Source organism: Bombina bombina, chromosome 1 (genome assembly GCF_027579735.1).
Source record: "Bombina bombina isolate aBomBom1 chromosome 1, aBomBom1.pri, whole genome shotgun sequence".
Taxonomy (NCBI): domain Eukaryota; kingdom Metazoa; phylum Chordata; class Amphibia; order Anura; family Bombinatoridae; genus Bombina; species Bombina bombina.
In genome coordinates, this window is record NC_069499.1 from 1,015,931,135 (window position 1) to 1,015,950,611 (window position 19,477).

The window sequence follows — 19,477 nt, forward strand, 5'->3', positions numbered from 1 at the left end:
TTTCTAAGAAGGAACGGCTGTTACACAATCTTGATGTGGTTCGTGCTTTAAAATTCTATTTAAAAGCAACTAAGATTTCAGACAAACATCGTCCTTGTTTGTTGTCTATTCTGGTAAGAGGAGAGGTCAGAAAGCGACTGCTACCTCTCTTTCCTTTCCCTTAAAGGGATACTGAACCTAATTTTTTTCTTTCATGATTCAGATAGAGCAGCAATGTTAAGCAACTTTCTAATTTACTCCTATTATCAATTTTTCTCCATTCTCTTGGTATCTTTATTTGATAAAGCAGGAATGTAAGTTTTGGATTCGGCCTACTTTTGGTTCAGCACCCTGGGTACTGCTTGCTGATTGGTGACTACATTTTAGCCACCAATCAGCAAGCACTACCCAGGTGCTGAAATAAAGATTGGCCGGCTCATAAGCTTACATTCATGCTTTTTCAAATAAAGACACCAAGAAAACAAAGAAAAATTGATAATAGGAGTAAATTAGAAAGTTGCTTAAAATAGCTGTTCTATCTGAATCATGAAAGGAAAAATGTGGGTTCAGTATCCCTTGAAGCGCTTTTACTACCCTTAAAAGGGCATTCAGCTCTTTTACAAGCCCATTAAATCCCTAATCTTAAAAATAAAAAAAAACACACACAAAAAAAAAAAATCTTGAGTCTAACCCCCAAATAGGTACTCACCATTTCTGAAGAACGGTGGAGAAGGTCTTCTTCCAGGCAGCTCCATCATCATATCTTCAACCGGAGCGGAGGTGATGAGCTGACCTCCCCGATGCACGAATCCTCAGCGGCGGTTTTCAGCAGCGGTGGTCCAAAGCGGCATGAAGGTTCCTCTTTATGGGATCGTTCGCCGCACACTGAAGATTAAATGCAAGGTACCCCATATTTATTGGGGTACCTTGCATTCCTATTGGCTGAAATTTTGAAATAAGCCAATAGGATGAGGGCTACTAAAATCTCATTGGCTAATTTAAACAGCCAATAGGATTTCAGTAGCTCTAATCCTATTGGCTGAATTCAAAATTTCAGCCAATAGGAATGCAAGTTACAAACAACGAGAAAGAGGGGTGTACTAAGGCACTACTATATATAGTGGTACAGGAATTATATTTTCTCTGAATAAGCCAGCTAAAAATTGTCGCTGGGTTATATAATAAAGAGAGTGGTGGGGTGCTATGTACTTTAATTTCAGACTTGAACAAATCAGTATGATTTGCAAGTTACCCCAAATTGAATGCGGTACCTTGCATTCAATTTTCAGTGTACGCCGGAGATCGGATGAAGAGGAGCCTCCACGCCGCTGAGGACAGCCGCTCCGGATCCGCGCATTGGGGAAGACCGCTCCGCGCCGGCCTTCACTCCGGATGAAGATAGAAGATGATGGAGCGGTCTGGAAGGAATACCTTCACTGCCGGACTTCAGGAACGGTGAGTACCTATTTGAGGCTTAGTCTTTTTTTTTTTTTTTTTTTAAGATTAGGGATTTAATGCTGATTGCCATTTTAAGGGCAGTAACAGAGCTGAATGCCCTTTTAAGGGCAATGCCCATACAAATGCTCCTTTAGGGGCAATGGGTAGCTTGGGTTTTTTTAGGGTTAGGTTTTTTATTTTGGGGGGTTGGTTGGGTGGGGGGGTTTACTGTTAGGGTAATTGGTATTTATTTTAGGTAAAAGAGCTGTTTAACTTAGGGCAATGCGCTACAAAAGGTGTTTTTATTTGGGGGGGGGTTATTTTTATAGGGATATTAGATTAGGTTGAATTTTTTTTATTTTTGATAATTTCTTATATTTTTTTCAGTAATTTTAAATAGAGTTCCCTCTGGGCAGGCTTATCGCCTACTAAATATATAATAGTGATAACCTGTACTTAATATATACAGTCTATTTCACATTTTTAAGTTGCACAGTTTTAAAAAAGATTAGGGGGTATTTTTATTTTGGTGGGGATTTCTCTTGAAAGATCTATCGAGTCCACGGATTCATCCAATACTTGTGGGATATTCTCCTTCCCAACAGGAAGTGGCAAAGAGAGCACCCACAGCAGAGCTGTCTATATAGCTCCTCCCCCCAGTCATTCTCTTTGCCGGCTCTAAGCAATAAGGAAGGGTAAAGTGATTGTGGTGACAAAATATTAGTTTTATTTTCTTCAAGCAAGAGTTTGTTATTTTAAATGGTACCTGTGTGTACTATTTACTCTCAAGCAGAAAAAAGATGAAGATTTCTGCCTAGAGGATGATGATCTTAGCATTTGTAACTAAGACCCATTGCTGTTTCCACAGAGGCTGAGGAGTACAGGAAACTTCAGTTGAGGAACGGTTTTGCAGGCTATGCTGCACTGAGGTATGTTCAGTCATTTTTTTCTAGAAAGACTGTGATATTTCCAGAAAAGGGCTGACATTTTCCCCATGAGGGTAAGGGTAAGCTGTAATCAAACACTTTGGTAGTATTTCAAGCTTACATAAGGGCTAAGTTACTCTGCTGGTTGACACTTATATATAGCAAACGTTTTTTGGAAATTGGATTAAACGTTTTGGGACTTTTTATTGAGAGGGTTCATTTGGCTTATTTTTGGGATTTACATCCCACATGGCTGTTTTTATCACTTGAGGTGTCACTCTAAGGCCCAACAGACATCGTGTAAGAGGTGGGTGGGGCCTAATTTTGCGCCTTAGATGCACAGTTTTTATTCATTCTGGACAGCAAGCTGCAACACTGGAGGGTCCTGAAGTGGTTTTGGGGCCAAAACGAAGCTTTATTACCTCAAATTTAACCCCTAAGGGCAGGTAGGCGCCACAGAGCTGTGGCAAGGTGCTTACTGTATTTATTCCGTTTTTTTTACTCTTGTCAATCCGGTTTTGGTATTAAGGGGTTAATTTCATTTTTTACTGGTGGTACAACCTTACTAAGGCTTACTACATATACTGTAAAACATTTGAAGGATTTGGTGCATTTTTAAGCAGTTTTGCAGAACGTTTACATGTTTTTTTCTCTTAAAGGCACAGTACCGTTTTTTTTTTTTTTAAATTGTTGTTTTACATTGAATAAAGTGTTTTCCAAGCTTGCTTGTCTCATTACTAGCCTGTTAAACATGCCTGACATCAAGGAAACTCCTTGTTCAATATGTTTAGAAGCCATTGTGGAACCCCCTCTTAGAATGTGTCCCACTTGTACTGATATGTCTATAAATTTTAGAGCATATTGTAGCACTTAAAAATGTAGCGCTAGAGGATTCTCAGACAGAAATAAATGAGGTTATGCCATCTAGTTCTCCCCAAGTGTCACAACCAGTTATGCCTGCACAAGCGACGCCAAGTACTTCTAGTGCGTCTAATTCATTTACCTTACAAGACATGGCGGCAGTTATGAATTCTACCCTCACAGAGGTTTTATCTAAACTGCCTGGGTTGCAAGGGAAGCGTGATAGCTCTGGATTAAGAACAAATGCTGAGCTTTCTGACGCTTTAGTAGCCGTATCCGATATACCCTCACAATGTTCTGAAGTAGGGGTACAGGATTTGCTATCTGAGGGAGAGATTTCTGATTCAGGAAAGACGCTCCCTCAGACAGACTCTGATATGACGGCCTTTAAATTCAAGCTAGAACACCTCCGATTGTTGCTCAGGGAGGTATTGGCGACTCTGGACGATTGTGACCCTATTGTGGTTCCAGAGAAGTTGTGTAAAATGGACAAATACCTAGAGGTTCTTGTTTACACTGATGTTTTTCCAGTCCCTAAGAGGATTGCGGATATTGTTTCTAAGGAGTGGGATAGACCAGGTATACCGTTCGCTCCCCCTCCTACTTTTAAGAAAATGTTTCCCATATCTGACACCATGTGGGACTCGTGGCAGATGGTCCCTAAGGTAGAGGGAGCTATTTCTACACTAGCTAAGCGTACAACTATACCTATTGAAGACAGTTGTGCTTTCAAAGATCTTATGGATAAAAAATTAGAGGGTCTCCTAAAGAAAATTTTTGTTCATCAAGGTTTTCTTCTCTAACCTATTGCATGCATTGTTCCTGTAATTACTGCAGCTGCTTTTTTGTTCGAGGCTCTAGAGGAGGCTCTCCAGGGGGAGACCCCATTAGATGATATTCTGGATAGAATTAAGGCTCTTAAGCTGGCTAATTCTTTCATTACTGATGCCGCTTTTCAATTGGCTAAATTAGCGGCAAAAAATGCAGGTTTTGCCATTTTAGCGCATAGAGCGTTATGGCTTAAGTCCTGGTCAGCTGATGTGTCATCAAAATCAAAGCTTTTGACCATCCCTTTCAAAGGTAAGACCCTATTCGGGCCTGAACTGAAGGAAATTATTTCAGACATCACTGGAGGTAAGGGCCATACCCTCCCTCAGGATAAAACAAAATAATTTTCGTTCCTTTCGGAACTTCAAGAGTGGTCCCGCTTCCGCTTCCCCTGCTGCAAAGTAAGAGGGGAATTTTGCTCAATCCAAGTCAGCCTGGCGACCTAACCAGGCCTGGAACAAGGGTAAACAGGCCAAGAAGCCTGCAGCTGCCTCCAAGACAGCATGAAGTGGTAGCCCCTGATCCGGGACCGGATCTAGTAGGGGGCAGACTCTCTCTCTTCGCTCAGGCTTGGGCAAGAGATGTTCACGATTCCTGGGCTTTAGAAATTGTTTCCCAGGGATATCTTCTGGACTTCAAAGATTCCCCCCTAAGGGGGAGATTTCACATTTCTCAATTGTCTGCAAACCAGACAAAAAGAGAGGTGTTCTTACGGTGCTCGGACAAAATTCCGACGGACAAAATGCCGAAACACATTCGTCCGTCAGACATATGTCCGAAATACACTGCTTCCGACTGCACGCCGAACAGCACAATCACGCAATCACGTAATTGCATAATTGTCATCAGTATAAAAGCGGAAAATTTAAATATATATTGTGGCTACTGAGGTAAAAAAAACAACACAAACACTTAAATAAATAAATTTAAAAAAAAACATCAAATTAAAAAAATGGAGTTCATAAAGACGTGTAAAGGAGGAAGAAAAATGTTATATGAAGGTTATGCATACATTGTAGACAAAAAAAAAGAAAATGTCACATATTGGAGATGTGAAAAAAAAGGTTTTTGTGGAGGAAGGCTAAAAACCATTAATGATATAATTGAAAAAGATGCATCAAATCATTCACATCCACCTAATGCAGCAAGAATTTTATCTATGAAAACAATTGAAAAAATAAAAGAAGTTGCTAAAAATTCAGAAGAAGTAACATCAAGCATAATACAAAATTGCACATCTAATTTCCCCCTTGAAGCAGCAGGAGCTCTACCTAAAAAAGAAACTCTTGCCAGAATGGTACGTCGACATCGAACAACACCAAATAGAAACATTTTAAATGATGATTTAAGAAAAACAACCAGAGGAGAAAATTTCATCATGCACGAAAGTGAAAATTTAATCATTCTGTCTACTAAAAAAAATGTAGATCTTCTTTCAAAAAAACAACACTGGCTCTGTGACGGAACATTTGACTCAGCTCCTTTAGGTTTTCAGTTGTATACAATACATGTTTTAATAGAAGATAACCATACCATACCATTAGTATACTGCATATCAAAAAATAAAAATCAGGAAACTTATAATTTAATTTTTAGTATTATAAAAGAAAAAAATCCAGATATCAATCCTATATCAATTACTGTAGATTTTGAAAGAGCAGCAATAAATTGCATGACAAATTTTTTACAAAATACAATAATTTATGGATGCTTTTTCCATTTTTCCCAATGCCTGTGGAGAAAAATACAATCTTTGGGCTTAAAAATATGGTATAATAATGAAAAAAATGCTCTGATCATAAAATGCTTAGAAGCATTAGCATTTGTGCCAGTGGAAGATGTAGTTGAAACATTTAATGACTTTGTAAAATCAATAGAAAAACAAAACAGTAACATTTTATCTGAATTTTTAAATTATTTTGAAAAAACCTGGATTGGCGAACTACAAGAAGGTACAAGAAGAAAACCTACTTTCGATATTACGATGTGGAACACTTTTGAAAGAACAAAACTAGGGTTACCTAGAACAAACAACTCTCTAGAAGGATGGCACAGAGCATTTGACCAACGAATGTCTATAACCCACCCAAGCATTTGCAGACTAGTTTCAAAAATAAGAAAAGAACAAGCAGAATGGGAGTTAACAATTGAAAAAATTGATTCTGGAGTTGAACTGAGAAAACCCAAAAAAAAATATGAAATCATAAACAACAGGATAATGAAAGTTTTAGAAAAATACAGTGAATACTCAAGATTAGACTTTTTAAAGGCAATAGCACATAATATATAAGATTTACTTAAATAAATCAAGATACATTCGGCCGAGGGCAGATACGATCCAAAATTTTCTGTTACAATCAGTGACTCTGGCGCCGCAACCGCCTCTGGGAACCTATCCATGGGTCCCTACCCTCACGATGTACTTTTAACACATAATATAATTATTATAATTATAATATTATATATTATAATTAATATGTTATATATAAGTTGATTTAATTGTCTTTTGTCAGTCCACTATTAAAAATGTTATAAATGTTATATATAAGTTGATTTAATTGTCTTTTGTCAGTCCACTATTAAAAATGTTATAAAACCGTGATTTTTAAGCTTCATTCCCACCCAGCAGCCGGATAAATGTCTTTCGGAATATTGTCCGTCGGACAAATGTCCGTCGGAAAAGCGTCAGTCGGATAACAGTCCGGCCACGGTTCTTACGCTGTGTAGATGACCTACATACCATGGGAGTGATTCACCCGGTTCCAAGAGCGGAACAGGGGCAAGGGTTTTACTCCAACCTGTTTGTAGTTCCCAAAAAAGAAGGAACTTTCAGACCAATTTTGGATCTCAAGATCCTAAACAAATTCCTCAGAGTCCCGTCTTTCAAGATGGAGACTATTCGGACTATTCTGCCACTGATCCTGGAGGGTCAATATATGACCACCGTGGACTTAAAGGATGCGTATCTGCACATCCCTATCCACAGAGATCATCACTGATTCCTCAGGTTCGCCTTTCTGGACAGACATTACCAGTTCATGGCCCTTCCCTTTGGGTTGGCCACGGCTCCCAGAATTTTCACAAAAGTGCTTGGGTCCCTCCTAGCGGTTCTAAGACCGCGGGGCATAGCAGTGGCACCTTATCTAGACGACATCTTAATTCAAGCGTCAACTTTCCAACTAGCCAAGTCTCACACGGACATCATGTTGGCTTTTCTAAGGTCTCATGGGTGGAAGGTGAACATAAAAAAGAGTTCTCTCTTCCCTTTCACAAAGGTTTCCTTCCTAGGAACTCTGATAGACTCGGTAGAAATGAAAATATTTCTGACGGAGGTCAGGAAATTAAAACTCGTAAACACCTGCCGAGGTCTTCATTCCATTCTGCGGCCGTCAGTGGCTCAGTGTATGGAGGTAATCGGACTTATGGTAGCGGCAATGGACATAGTTCCATTTGCTTGCTTACACCTCAGACCACTGCAACTATACATGCTCAAACAGTGGAATGGGGATTATGCAGATTTATCTCCTCAGATAGATCTGGATCAGGAGACCAGAGATTCGCTTCTCTGGTGGTTATCACAGGTTCACCTGTCTCAGGGAATGTGTTTCCGCAGACCAGAGTGGATCATAGTTACGACAGATGCTAGCCTGCTGGGCTGGGGTGCAGTCTGGAACTCCCTGAAAGCTCGGGGTTTATGGTCTCAGGAGGAGACTCTCCTCCCGATTAAACATTCTGGAACTGAGAGCGATATTCAATGCGCTTCAGGCGTGGCCTCAACTGGCTGTGGCCAAATTCATCAGATTTCAGTCGGACAACATCACGACTGTAGCTTATATCAATCATCAAGGGGGAACAAGGAGTTCTCTAGCGATGATAGAGGTTTCCAAAATAATTAGATGGGCAGAGACTCACTCTTGCCATCTTTCAGCAATCTATATCCCAGGAGTAGAGAACTGGGAGGCGGATTTCCTAAGTCAATAGACTTTTCATCCGGGGGAGTGGGAGCTCCATCAGGAGGTGTTTACCCAACTGATTCGGCTATGGGGCACACCAGAATTAGATCTGATGGCGTCTCGTCAGAACGCCAAACTTCCTTGTTACGGGTCTAGGTCAAGGGAACCCCAGGCAGTGCTGATAGATGCTCTGGCAATACCCTGGTCCTTCAACCTAGCCTATGTGTTTCCAGCATTCCCTCTCCTTCCTCGTCTGATTGCCAGAATCAAGCAGGAGAGAGCTTCGGTGATTCTGATAGCACCTGCATGGCCACGCAGGACTTGGTATGCAGACCCGGTTTACATGTCATCCGTCCCACCATGGACTCTGCCGCTGAGGCAGGACCTTCTGATTCAAGGTCCATTCAAGCATCCAAACCTATGTTCTCTGCATCTGACTGCTTGGAGATTGAACGCTTGATTTTAGCAAAACGTGGTTTCTCTGAATCAGTCATTGATACCTTGATTCAGGCTCGAAAGCCTGTCACCAGAAAAATCTATCATAAGATATGGCGTAAATATCTTTACTGGTGTGATTCCAAGGGTTACTCATGGAGTAAGATCAGGATTCCTAGGCTATTAGCTTTTCTCCAAGAAGGATTTGAGAAAGGATTATCAGCTAGTTCCTTAAAGGGACAAATATCTGCTTTGTCTATCCTTTTACACAAACGTCTGGCAGATGTTCCAGATGTTCAGTCGTTCTGTCAGGCTTTAGTTAGAATCAAGCCTGTGTTTAAACCTGTTGCTCCGCCATGGAGTTTAAATTTTGTTCTTAAAGTTCTTCAAGGGGTTCCGTTTGAACCTATGCATTCCATTGTTTTCCATGCGGATAAGGTGGTTTTGCGTACCAAACCTGGGTTTCTTCCTAAGGTTGTTTCTAATAGGAATATCAATCAGGAAATTGTTGTTCCTTCTCTGTGTCCTAATCCTTCTTCCAAGAAGGAACGTCTGTTGCACAACCTAGATGTGATTCATGCTTTAAAGTTCTACTTACAAGCAACTAAAGATTTCCGTCAAATATCTTCATTGTTTGTTGTCTATTCTGGAAAGCGGAGAGGTCAAAAGGCTATGGCAACCTCTCTTTCTTTTTGGCTGAAAAGCATAATCCGTTTGGCTTACGAGACTGCTGGCCAGCAGCCTCCTGAACGAATTACTGCTCACTCTACTATAGCAGTGGCTTCCACATGGGCTTTTAAAAATGAGGCTTCTGTTGAACAGATTTGTAAGGCGGCGACTTGGTCTTCGCTTCATACTTTTTCCAAATTTTACTTTTTGCTTCTTCAGAGGCTATTTTTGGGAGAAAGGTTCTACAAGCAGTGGTGCCTTCCGTTTAGGTACCTGTCTTGTCCCTCCCTTCATCCGTGTCCTAAAGCTTTGGTATTGGTATCCCACAAATATTGGATGAATCCGTGGACTCGATACATCTTGCAAGAGAAAACAGAATTTATGCTTACCTGATAAATTTCTTTCTCTTGCGATGTATCAAGTCCATGGCCCGCCCTGTCTATTTAAGACAGGTAGTATATTTTATAAAAAACTTCAGTCACCTCTGCACCCTATAGTTTCTCCTTGTTCTTCCTAGCCTTCGGTCGAATGACTGGGGGTGGAGTTAGGGGAGGAGCTATATAGACAGCTCTGCTGTGGGTGCTCTCTTTGCCACTTCCTGTTGGGAAGGAGAATATCCCACAAGTATTGGATAAATCCGTGGACTCGATACATCGCAAGAGAAAGAAATTTATCAGGTAAGCATAAATTCTGTTTTTAGGTTTCATTTTTTTATTTTGGATAGCTTTGTTTATTTTTTTCTGTAATTTAACTTTTTTATTTTTTGCAACTTTAGCTTGGGGGTTTGTATTTTTTAAACATAGACTGCCCTCTGTGCAGGCTTACCGCCTAGTAGATAAATAATTATAAAAATGATTGCAAGATGAACTTACTCCTGTTTAATATGTAAATTTGTCATATTTGGACAGCTTCTCTACTATATTTTATTGGAAGGAGAAAAATATTAATTACTTTAATAAAAATAATTGAAATAGTTTAACTAAAACAATAACGTAGGTACGGCTTGCCTCTCCCTCCTCACACACAGCTCCTTGTGCACTTGTTCCACTCCAATCTTCTATTCATCGAACTTTTTGAAACTTAGCACTTTAATGACCATTAAATACAGTAGAATTGCATTATTGACACATACATAATAAAAAGTCAGTGCAATAACATTTACTTTGAATTCCAAATGAGTAGTAGTTTTTTCTACCAAATTTCTTAGTTAATTCCATTTTCCCTCCCCCTTATCACATCAGCCAATCACAAAATGCACATGTTGATCATGTAAGCAAATGGAAAAGGTTTTTAAAATTGTATGCTCTATCTTAACCATGAACTTTTTAATTTTTAGTATCCATTTAAGAAGGGGTTGATTTTGTGTGAATAGATTTGCAGAGGATCGTTTTCTAAATCAGTATCGCCTAGATTTAGAGTTCTGCGTTAGCCGTCAAAAGCAGCATTAAGGGGTCCTAACGCTGCTTTTGGCCGCCCGCTGGTATTTATAGTCGGCCAGGTAAAGGTGTAACGCTCACTTTCAAGCCGCGACTTTTCCATTCCCGCAGATCCCCTTACGCCAATTGCGTATCCTATCTTTTCAATGGGATATTCCTAACGCCGGTATTTAGAGTCTTGGCTGACGTGAGCGTTACACCCCCTACCGACAAGACTCCTACTGCCCATGGAAAGGCTGTAGTTAAGAGCTTTATGGGCTAACGCCAGTATATAAAGCTCTTAACTACAGTGCTCTAAAGTACACTAACACCCATAAACTACCTATCTACCCCTAAACCGAGGTCCCCCCACATCGCCGTCACTATAATAAATATTTTTAACCCCTAATTTGCCGACCGCACATCGCCGCCACCTACATTATCCCTATGAACCCCTAATCTACTGCCCCTAACATCGCCGACACCTACATAATATTTATTAACCCCTAATCTGCCCCCCCAACGTCGCCGCCACCTACCTACACTTATTAACCCCTAATCTGCCGACCAGACCCCGCCGCTACTCTAATAAAGTTATTAACCCCTAAACTGCCGCACTCCCGCCTCGCAAACACTATAATAAATAGTATTAACCCCTAATCTGCCCCTCCCCCCCCATATGTCGCCGCCACCTAACTTCAAGTATTAACCCCTAATCTGCCGACCGGACCTTGCCGCTACTCTAATAAATGTATTAACCCCTAAAGCTAAGTCTAACCCTAACACCCCCCTTAGTTAAATATAATTTTAATCTAACAAAATAAATTAAATCTTATTAACTAAAGTATTCCTATTTAAAACTAAATACTTACCTGTAAAATAAACTCTAAACTAGCTACAATATAACGAATTGTAGCTATTTTAGGATTTATATTTATTTTAACTAGGTACAATAGCTGTTAAATAGTTATTTACTATTTAATAGCTACCTAGTTAAAATAATTACAAAATTACCTGTAAAATAAATCCTAACCTAACACTACACTATCAATAAATTAAATAAATTACATACAATTAAATAAACTAAACTAAATTACAAAAACAAACAAACACTAAATTACAAAAAATAAAAAAAGATTACAAGAATATTAGGCTAATTACACCTACTCTAAGCCCCCTAATAAAATAAAAAAGCCCCCCAAAATAATAAAGGTCCCTACCCTATTCTAAATTAAAAAGTAATCAGCTCTTTTACCAGCCCTTAAAAGGGCTTTTTGCGGGGCATGCCCCAAAGTAATCAGCTCTTTTGCCTGTATAAAAAAATACAACCCCCCCAACATTAAAACCCACCACCCACATACCCCTACTCTAACCCACCCAAACCCCCCTTAAATAAACCTAACACTACCCCCCTGAAGATCTCCCTACCTTGAGTCGTCTTCACCCAGCCGTGCAGAAGAGGACATCCAGACCGGCAGAAGTCTTCATCCTATCCGTGCAGAAGAGGACATCCGGACCGGCTGACATCTTCATCCAAGCAGCATCTTCTATCTTCATCCATCCGGAGCGGAGCCATCTTCTTCCCAGCCAGCGCGGATCCATCCTCTTCAACCGACGCCTACTCGCCGAATGAAGGTTCCTTTAAATGACGTCATCCAAGATGGCGTCCCTCGAATTCAGATTGGCTGATAGGATTCTATCAGCCAATCGGAATTAAGGTAGGAAAAATCTGATTGGCTGATTCAATCAGCCAATCAGATTCAAGTTCAATCCGATTGGCTGATCCAATCAGCCAATCAGATTGAGCTCGCATTCTATTGGCTGATCGGAACAGCCAATAGAATGCGAGCTCAATCCGATTGGCTGATCCAATCAGCCAATCGGATTGAACTTGAATCTGATTGGCTGATTCAATCAACCAATCAGATTTTTCCTACCTTAAATTCCGATTGGCTGATGCAATCCTATCAGCCAATCGGAATTCGAGGGACGCCATCTTGGATGACGTCATTTAAAGGAACCTTCATTCGGCGAGTAGGCGTCGGTTGAAGAGGATGGATCTGCGTCGGCTGGGAAGAAGATGGCTCCGCAGCGCCGGATGGATGAAGATAGAAGATGCCACTTGGATGAAGATGTCTGCCGGTCCGGATGTCCTCTTCTGCCCGGATAGGATGAAGACTTCTGCCGGTCTGGATGTCCTCTTCTGCACGGCTGGGTGAAGACGACTCAAGGTAGGGAGATCTTCAGGGGGGTAGTGTTAGGTTTATTTAAGGGGGGTTTGGTTGGGTTAGAGTAGGGGTTTGTGGGTGGTGGGTTTTAATGTTGGGGAGGGTTGTATTTTTTTATACAGGCAAAAGAGCTGATTACTTTGGGGCATGCCCCTCAAAAAGCCCTTTTAAGGGCTGGTAAAAGAGCTGATTACTTTTTAATTTAGAATAGGGTAGGGACCTTTATTATTTTGGGGGGCTTTTTTATTTTATATGGGGGCTTAGAGTAGGTGTAATTAGCCTAATAATCTTGTAATCTTTTTTTATTTTTTGTAATTTAGTGGGGGTTTTTTTTTTTGTAATTTAGTTTAGTTTATTTAATTGTATGTAATTGTAGGTAATTTATTTAATTAATTTATTGATAGTGTAGTATTAGGTTTAATTGTAACTTAGGTTAGGATTTATTTTACAGGTGATTTTGTAATTATTTTAACTAGGTAGCTATTAAATAGTAAATAACTATTTAATAGCTATTGTACCTAGTTAAAATAAATACAAAGTTGCCTGTAAAATAAATATAAATCCTAAAATAGCTACAATATAATTATTCGTTATATTGTAGCTAGTTTAGGGTTTATTTAACAGGTAAGTATTTAGTTTTAAATAGGAATACTTTAGTTAATAAGATTTAATTTATTTCGTTAGATTAAAATTATATTTAATTTAGGGGGGTGTTAGGGTTAGACTTAGCTTTAGGGGTTAATACATATATTAGAGTAGCGGCGAGGTCCGGTCGGCAGATTAGGGGTTAATACTTGAAGTTAGGTGGCGGCGACGTTGGGGAGGGGCAGATTAGGGGTTAATAAATATTATGTAGGTGTCGGCGATGTTGGGGGCAGCAGACTAGGGGTTCATAGGGATAATATAGGTGGCGGCGATGTCCGGAGCGGCAGATTAGGGGTTAATTGTGTAATGCAGGGGTCAGCGATAGCTGGGGCGGCAGATTAGGGGTTAATAAGTGTAAGGTTAGGGGTGTTTAGACTCAGGGTTCATGTTAGGGTGTTAGGTGCAGACTTAGAAAGTGTTTCCCCATAGGAAACAATGCGGCTGCGTTGGGAGCTTAACGCTGCTTTTTTGCAGGTGTTAGTTTTTTTTTAAGCCCAAACGCAACGCTGGTATTGAGGGTTGAAGTAGCGGTAAATTCGGTTGTTTGTTATAACAGATTTGCTGTGAAGAAGTGGCATGTTTTTTCTGCAGACAGAAGTTCACAATTTTGAGAACCGCAACAGCGAAGAATCTGTGATAATATCTTCTAGATTGTGCAAAATAATCTTACAGTGACCTCTGGGAGGGCAAACCATTGTGAATAGATTAATGGAATTAATTTAACAAAACATTTAAACATTACAGCCATGAATATACAGCCGTATGCTACACAATTCAAAACTATTCCTTATTTCAGGATGAATAACCTTTGGACTATAATGTATCTTAAAGGGACATGAAACCCAAAAGTTTTCTTTCATGATGCAGACAGAGTATACAATTTTAAACAGCTTTCCAATTTACTTCTATTATCTAATTTGCTTAATTCTCTCGATAACCTTTGTTGAAGTATGAACAATGCACTACTGGGAGCTAGTTAACACTCTGGGTGAGCCAATAACATAAGGCATATATGTGCAGCCACCAATCAGCAGCTCCTGAGCCTACCTAGGTATCCTTTTCAACAATGGATACCAAGAGAACAAAGCAAATGAAATATTAGAAGTAAATTGGAAAGCTATTTAAAATCACATGCTCTATCTGAATCATGAAATAAGAAAATTGGGTTTCATGTCCCTATAAATATAAAACTATCTTCAGATATATTTTTCCTCATTGATTTTATCCGCCTTGCTCAGTCTGCCTTTAAAGGGACAGTATACACTCATTTTCATATAACTGCATGTAAAAGACACTACTATAAAGAATAATATGCACAGATACTGATATAAAAATCCAGTATAAAACTGTTTAAAAACTTACTTAGAAGCTGTCAGTTTAGCTCTGTTGAAAAGGTAGCTGGAAAGCCCACTGCAAGTGGCAAATAAGACACTCCCCCCCTCCCCCTTCTTTTGTATATGAAAAGACCCTTTACACAAACAGGAGCAAGCTGGAGAAAGTAGCTGACAGTATTCACATAAAACTTTGGGGCTTGGTTAGGAGTCTGAAAATCAGAGCAATGTTATTTAAAAATAAGAAAAACTATACATTTATCTAAAAAAAAAACTTTATGGGCTATATAAATAGATCATCTACAAAACATTTATGCAAAGAAAAAATGAGTGTATAATGTCCCTTTAAGTGGTAAAAACAAAATGTATGCTTACCTGATAAATGTATTTCTCTTGTGGTGTATCCAGTCCACGGAATATCCCACAAGTAATGGATGATCCGTGGACTGGATACACCTTACAAGAGAAATACACTGTTGGTTGACAGTGATTTTATTTGGTGCCTGTGTGATGTGTGTCAGGCCTCGCTCTTTAGTAATCTTCCTTTCCTTATTACAGCCTGCATTCCTGCTCGAGCACAATGAACCTGCCCGCAGCCACCACTTCCAGGCAGGACCCTGATGCTCTCTACATGAACGACTTCTGGCGAGAAGTTGAAACAATCAAACAGACTCAAGGATCAGAGGGTGACGACAGTAGCTCCTCCGAGGCCAGCACCCCAGAGGGTAAGTGACCTTGGTAATGTGAAAAGCCTTTTCCACAATGTTACTGATGCTTAAATTATACACACATCACAGCATATCCTTCAGATGCAATCAGTACCAGGGTATTTTATGGACGCTCTGTTAATATTTGGACATCTCTGCTACGTTGCTATTTGAATTATTCGTACACAGTCATTTCTGTAAGATAAAGCTGAATTATTTTCTGTTTTTTTATTTATTTTTTATTTTTGCGCAAGTGACAAAATAATTCTTAGGTCAGCTAAAGAAGTTCTCGTCCCATTTAGCAAACTGATCATATCACTACTTGAAGCACATTAACATTTGTATGTAACTCAAATTCTCAGAGGTTTTTCCTCTGCTGAGCCCCTCCCTTCTTTGCTGCTTTTGTTGGTAAACACTCTCTAGTGTGACACACACCCTACTCAGGGCTCAGTTCAAAATTCATACATTTAACTGAAATTTCATTTATGTGACATTATATTCTAGAGAAATCATAAAATCTGTTTCCTTAAGGCATTTTATTTTAAAGGGACATAAAAATATAAAAAGAAAATGCTGTAATTTGTTAGTATGTGTGCAATAATAGCCACCAATCACCTGCTAGCTCCCAGTAGTGCAGTGCTGCTCCTGAGTCTACCTAGGTATGCTTTTTAACAAGTGATTTCAACAGAACAAAGTCATTTTGATAATAGAAGTAAAAAGGTATAGTCTCTTAAACTTGCTTGATATATCTGAATCACGAACATTTAAAGGGACACTGAACCCAATTTTTTTCTTTTGTGATTCAGATAGAGCATTCCATTTTAAGCAACTTTCTAATTTACTCCTATTATCAATTTTTCTTCGTTCTCTTGCTATCTTTATTTGAAAAAGAAAGTCCAGAACCTTGGACAGCACTTGTTTAATGATGGATGAATGTATCCACCAATCAGCAAGAAAAACCCAGGTAGTTCAACAAAATGGGCCGGCATTTAAACTCACATTCTTGTTTTTCAAATAAAGATACCAAGAGAATGAAGAACATTTGCTAATAGGAGTAAATTAGAAGGTTGCTTAAAATTGCATGCTCTATCGGAAACACAAAATAAAATTTTTGGGTTCAGTGTCCCTTTAATTTTGTCTTTCATGTCCCTTTAATAAGTTCCCTTTTCTTACTGCCAATCTGTTAATGATGTAGGTAAAGACAAATAATCGGCACCCTTCGTGTCATCCGCAGAATATAATAGCCACTGAGACATACATCTGTTTGTTACAATAATTAGCAATATCCGTATAGTTTGAGTTCACTGCACATGTAATTTGACCGTGTTTAATCCCTACTACAAAAATGGAGTTTCTCTTAAAATAAAATACTGTAATAAACTAAAACATTATTCATTTTATGCTAGTTTTTAATGCAATGTGGGTTTTGGTAGCAAGAATGCCCTACTACACAATAAATGCTTTCATCTCAGATCATTTGCATAATTTAATCTGTCTGCCGAACAGCCATCCTTCCCTCTTTTTTATTTTTTAAAGAATTTTCAGATACATCTTTTGTTTTGTCAATTTCATTATCCATTTTGCATAAAACAAAATACACCTAGTACAGCAATAATTTAACATTGCTATTTGTGAATTTTACTATTTTTTTTTAATCTTTGTGCAAAAATCCCTTAACCCCTTCACTACCAGGAATTTCAGAGAAAATCTTGCCCGGAGTTCCGTTTTAAACAGAAACAGAACCTTTGTTTTTTAGGTTTACCTATTAAAACTATATAGATATTTTAATAAGACAACCCAAGGTATTGATCTAGTCCCATTTTGGTATATTTTATGCCACTATCTCGCAGCTAAATGCGATCATATAAAAAACCTTTTCACAAACTTTGGGTTTCTCACTGAAATTATTTACATACGGCTTGTGCAATCATAACACAAATGGTTGTAAAAGCTTCTCTAGGATGCTCCCTTACCATATAAAGGCAGATGCTCCCAGTTGCAGCTCCTGCTATTAAAATTGACAGCGGGACAGCAACCTGTGCCAGAGTATTGGACGTAGGTACACTGGGCAAACTACTGTGTGACATAATAACTACATCCATTTGGCGCAAACAATTAAAATAATGCGTTGTGTTAATGTTTTTTACTTCTTTATCCAGTTAAATATCTGATTATGTTTAATTCCTGAATACATTTTGCCACAGCATTGTAGAACAGCACTGACATATAGCAATGTAATAGGTAGCATTCCTCAAAACATTGCCCAGTAAGGTGGGGCCTTACTTAAAATATTTGCTTGTCCCAAGCTTAACCCTCAGGTCAGCACAGGGGGCAGCAATGTGTCACGTAGCAATGTGCACTCGCTGGTAGCCATACACTTACTACACTGCTGCTTGATTTTAGAAACCGTTCAGCTATTCTGTGCATCTGTGACACATTTAGTTGACGTAAGAAGAATGTTATGAATTTTCTAAAATTATGCAGAGGTTCCTGATTCCTGCAATGCACAGAGGGTCTTTGCTACAGAAATTAAACGTTCATAATTAAGATAGAACATGCAATTTTAAACAACTTTCCAATTCACTTCTGTTATCAAATTTAATTTGTTTGTTTGGTATCCTTTGTTGAAGAGCATATCTAGGTAAACCCAGAACCAGCAATGCACTACTGGGAGCTAGCTGGTGATTTGTGGCTACACATATAAGCCTCTTGTCATTAACTTGCCATATGTGCTCAGTTAGCTCCCAGTAGTGCATTGCTGCTCATTCAACAAAGGATACCAAGAGAACAATACACATTTGATAATAGAAGTAAATTGTCTGGTCTTTAAAATTGTCTGCTTTATCTGAATTATGAACTAAATAAATTGAATGTCATGCCCCTTTAAATTTATTTTAAAAATAAATTTTATATGAGTTGGTTCTCTGACTGTGACACCTGTGTTCCAAAACAGGACATTGCTATGTTTTTGGGATAAATGAATACATTAGAAGGTTTTCTCAAACATAACTAGTTCTCTTTTATATGGTTTATCTGCTTTAATAATGAACATTATTGCTAGCCCAATCTGACACACTTCTACAGAGCTGCTTTTAATCCCTATCACTATGAGCTTGCTTGGCACAGAAATAGGGCAAGCCCTGCTTATATGCTTTTGGTGTCTAGGGAAAAAAAGAACATAAAATAGACACAAAACCAATGTACATAGAACATAAAAGAGAAGAAACAAAGAGGATGAACAGTTTGTAAATGGAGGACACAAGGAAAGCACATTAGGAATTACATTTAAAAGCATTCTCAGAAAGGGAAGTCCTTGAATGGAGACAGAGTTCAGAGATCAGTGATTTCTGTGAGTTGTGCCATAGGGGACCATATCTTTTAGATGCTGAGCACCATTTTATAGAAGGCCTAATGAGTCACTAACGGCTAGATTACGAGTCTTGCGTTAGCCTTAAAAAGCAGCGTTGAGGGGTCCCAACGCTGCTTTTTAACGCCTGCTGGTATTACGAGTCAGGCAGGAAAGGGTCTAACGCTCACTTTTTTTCCGTGATTTTAGCTTACCCCAAATCCCCTTACGTCAATTCCTATCTTTTTAATGGGATTTGGCTTACGCCGGTATTACGATCGCCTAAAAAAGTGAGCAGTAGACCCTCTCCTGGCAAGACTTTTACCGCATATAAAAGTCAGTAGTTAAGAGTTTTATGGGCTAACACGGGAACATAAAGCTCTTAACTAAAGTGCTAAAAGTACACTAACACCCATAAACTACCTATTAACCCCTAAACCGAACCCCCCCCCCCACATCGGAAACACTTAAATAAAATGTTTAACTCCTAATCTGCCAACCGGACATCGCCGCCACTTTAATAAATGTATTAACCCCTAAACCGCCGCACCCCCGCCTCGCAAACACTAGTTAAATTTTATTAACCCCTAATCTGCTGTCCCTAACATTGCCAACACCTACCTACATTTATTAACCCCTAATCTTCCGACCCCCAACGTCGCTGCTACTATATTAAATTTATTAACCCCTAAACCTAAGTCTAACCCTTACCCCCCC

The 19,477-nt window shown here is 39.1% G+C and overlaps 1 protein-coding gene across 4 annotated transcripts in view; it reads left to right on the forward strand.

Moving 5' to 3' along the window:
• The window catches only part of ARHGAP40 (Rho GTPase activating protein 40), a 403,388-nt gene that overhangs the window by 225,150 nt on the left and 158,761 nt on the right, over positions 1–19,477 (forward strand). For all 4 annotated transcript variants that reach the window (XM_053715527.1, XM_053715605.1, XM_053715649.1 and 1 more), the window contains one exon: positions 15,266–15,432. In XM_053715527.1, coding sequence (XP_053571502.1) covers positions 15,266–15,432 — 167 coding nt within the window. The remainder of the gene's footprint in view (positions 1–15,265; positions 15,433–19,477) is intronic.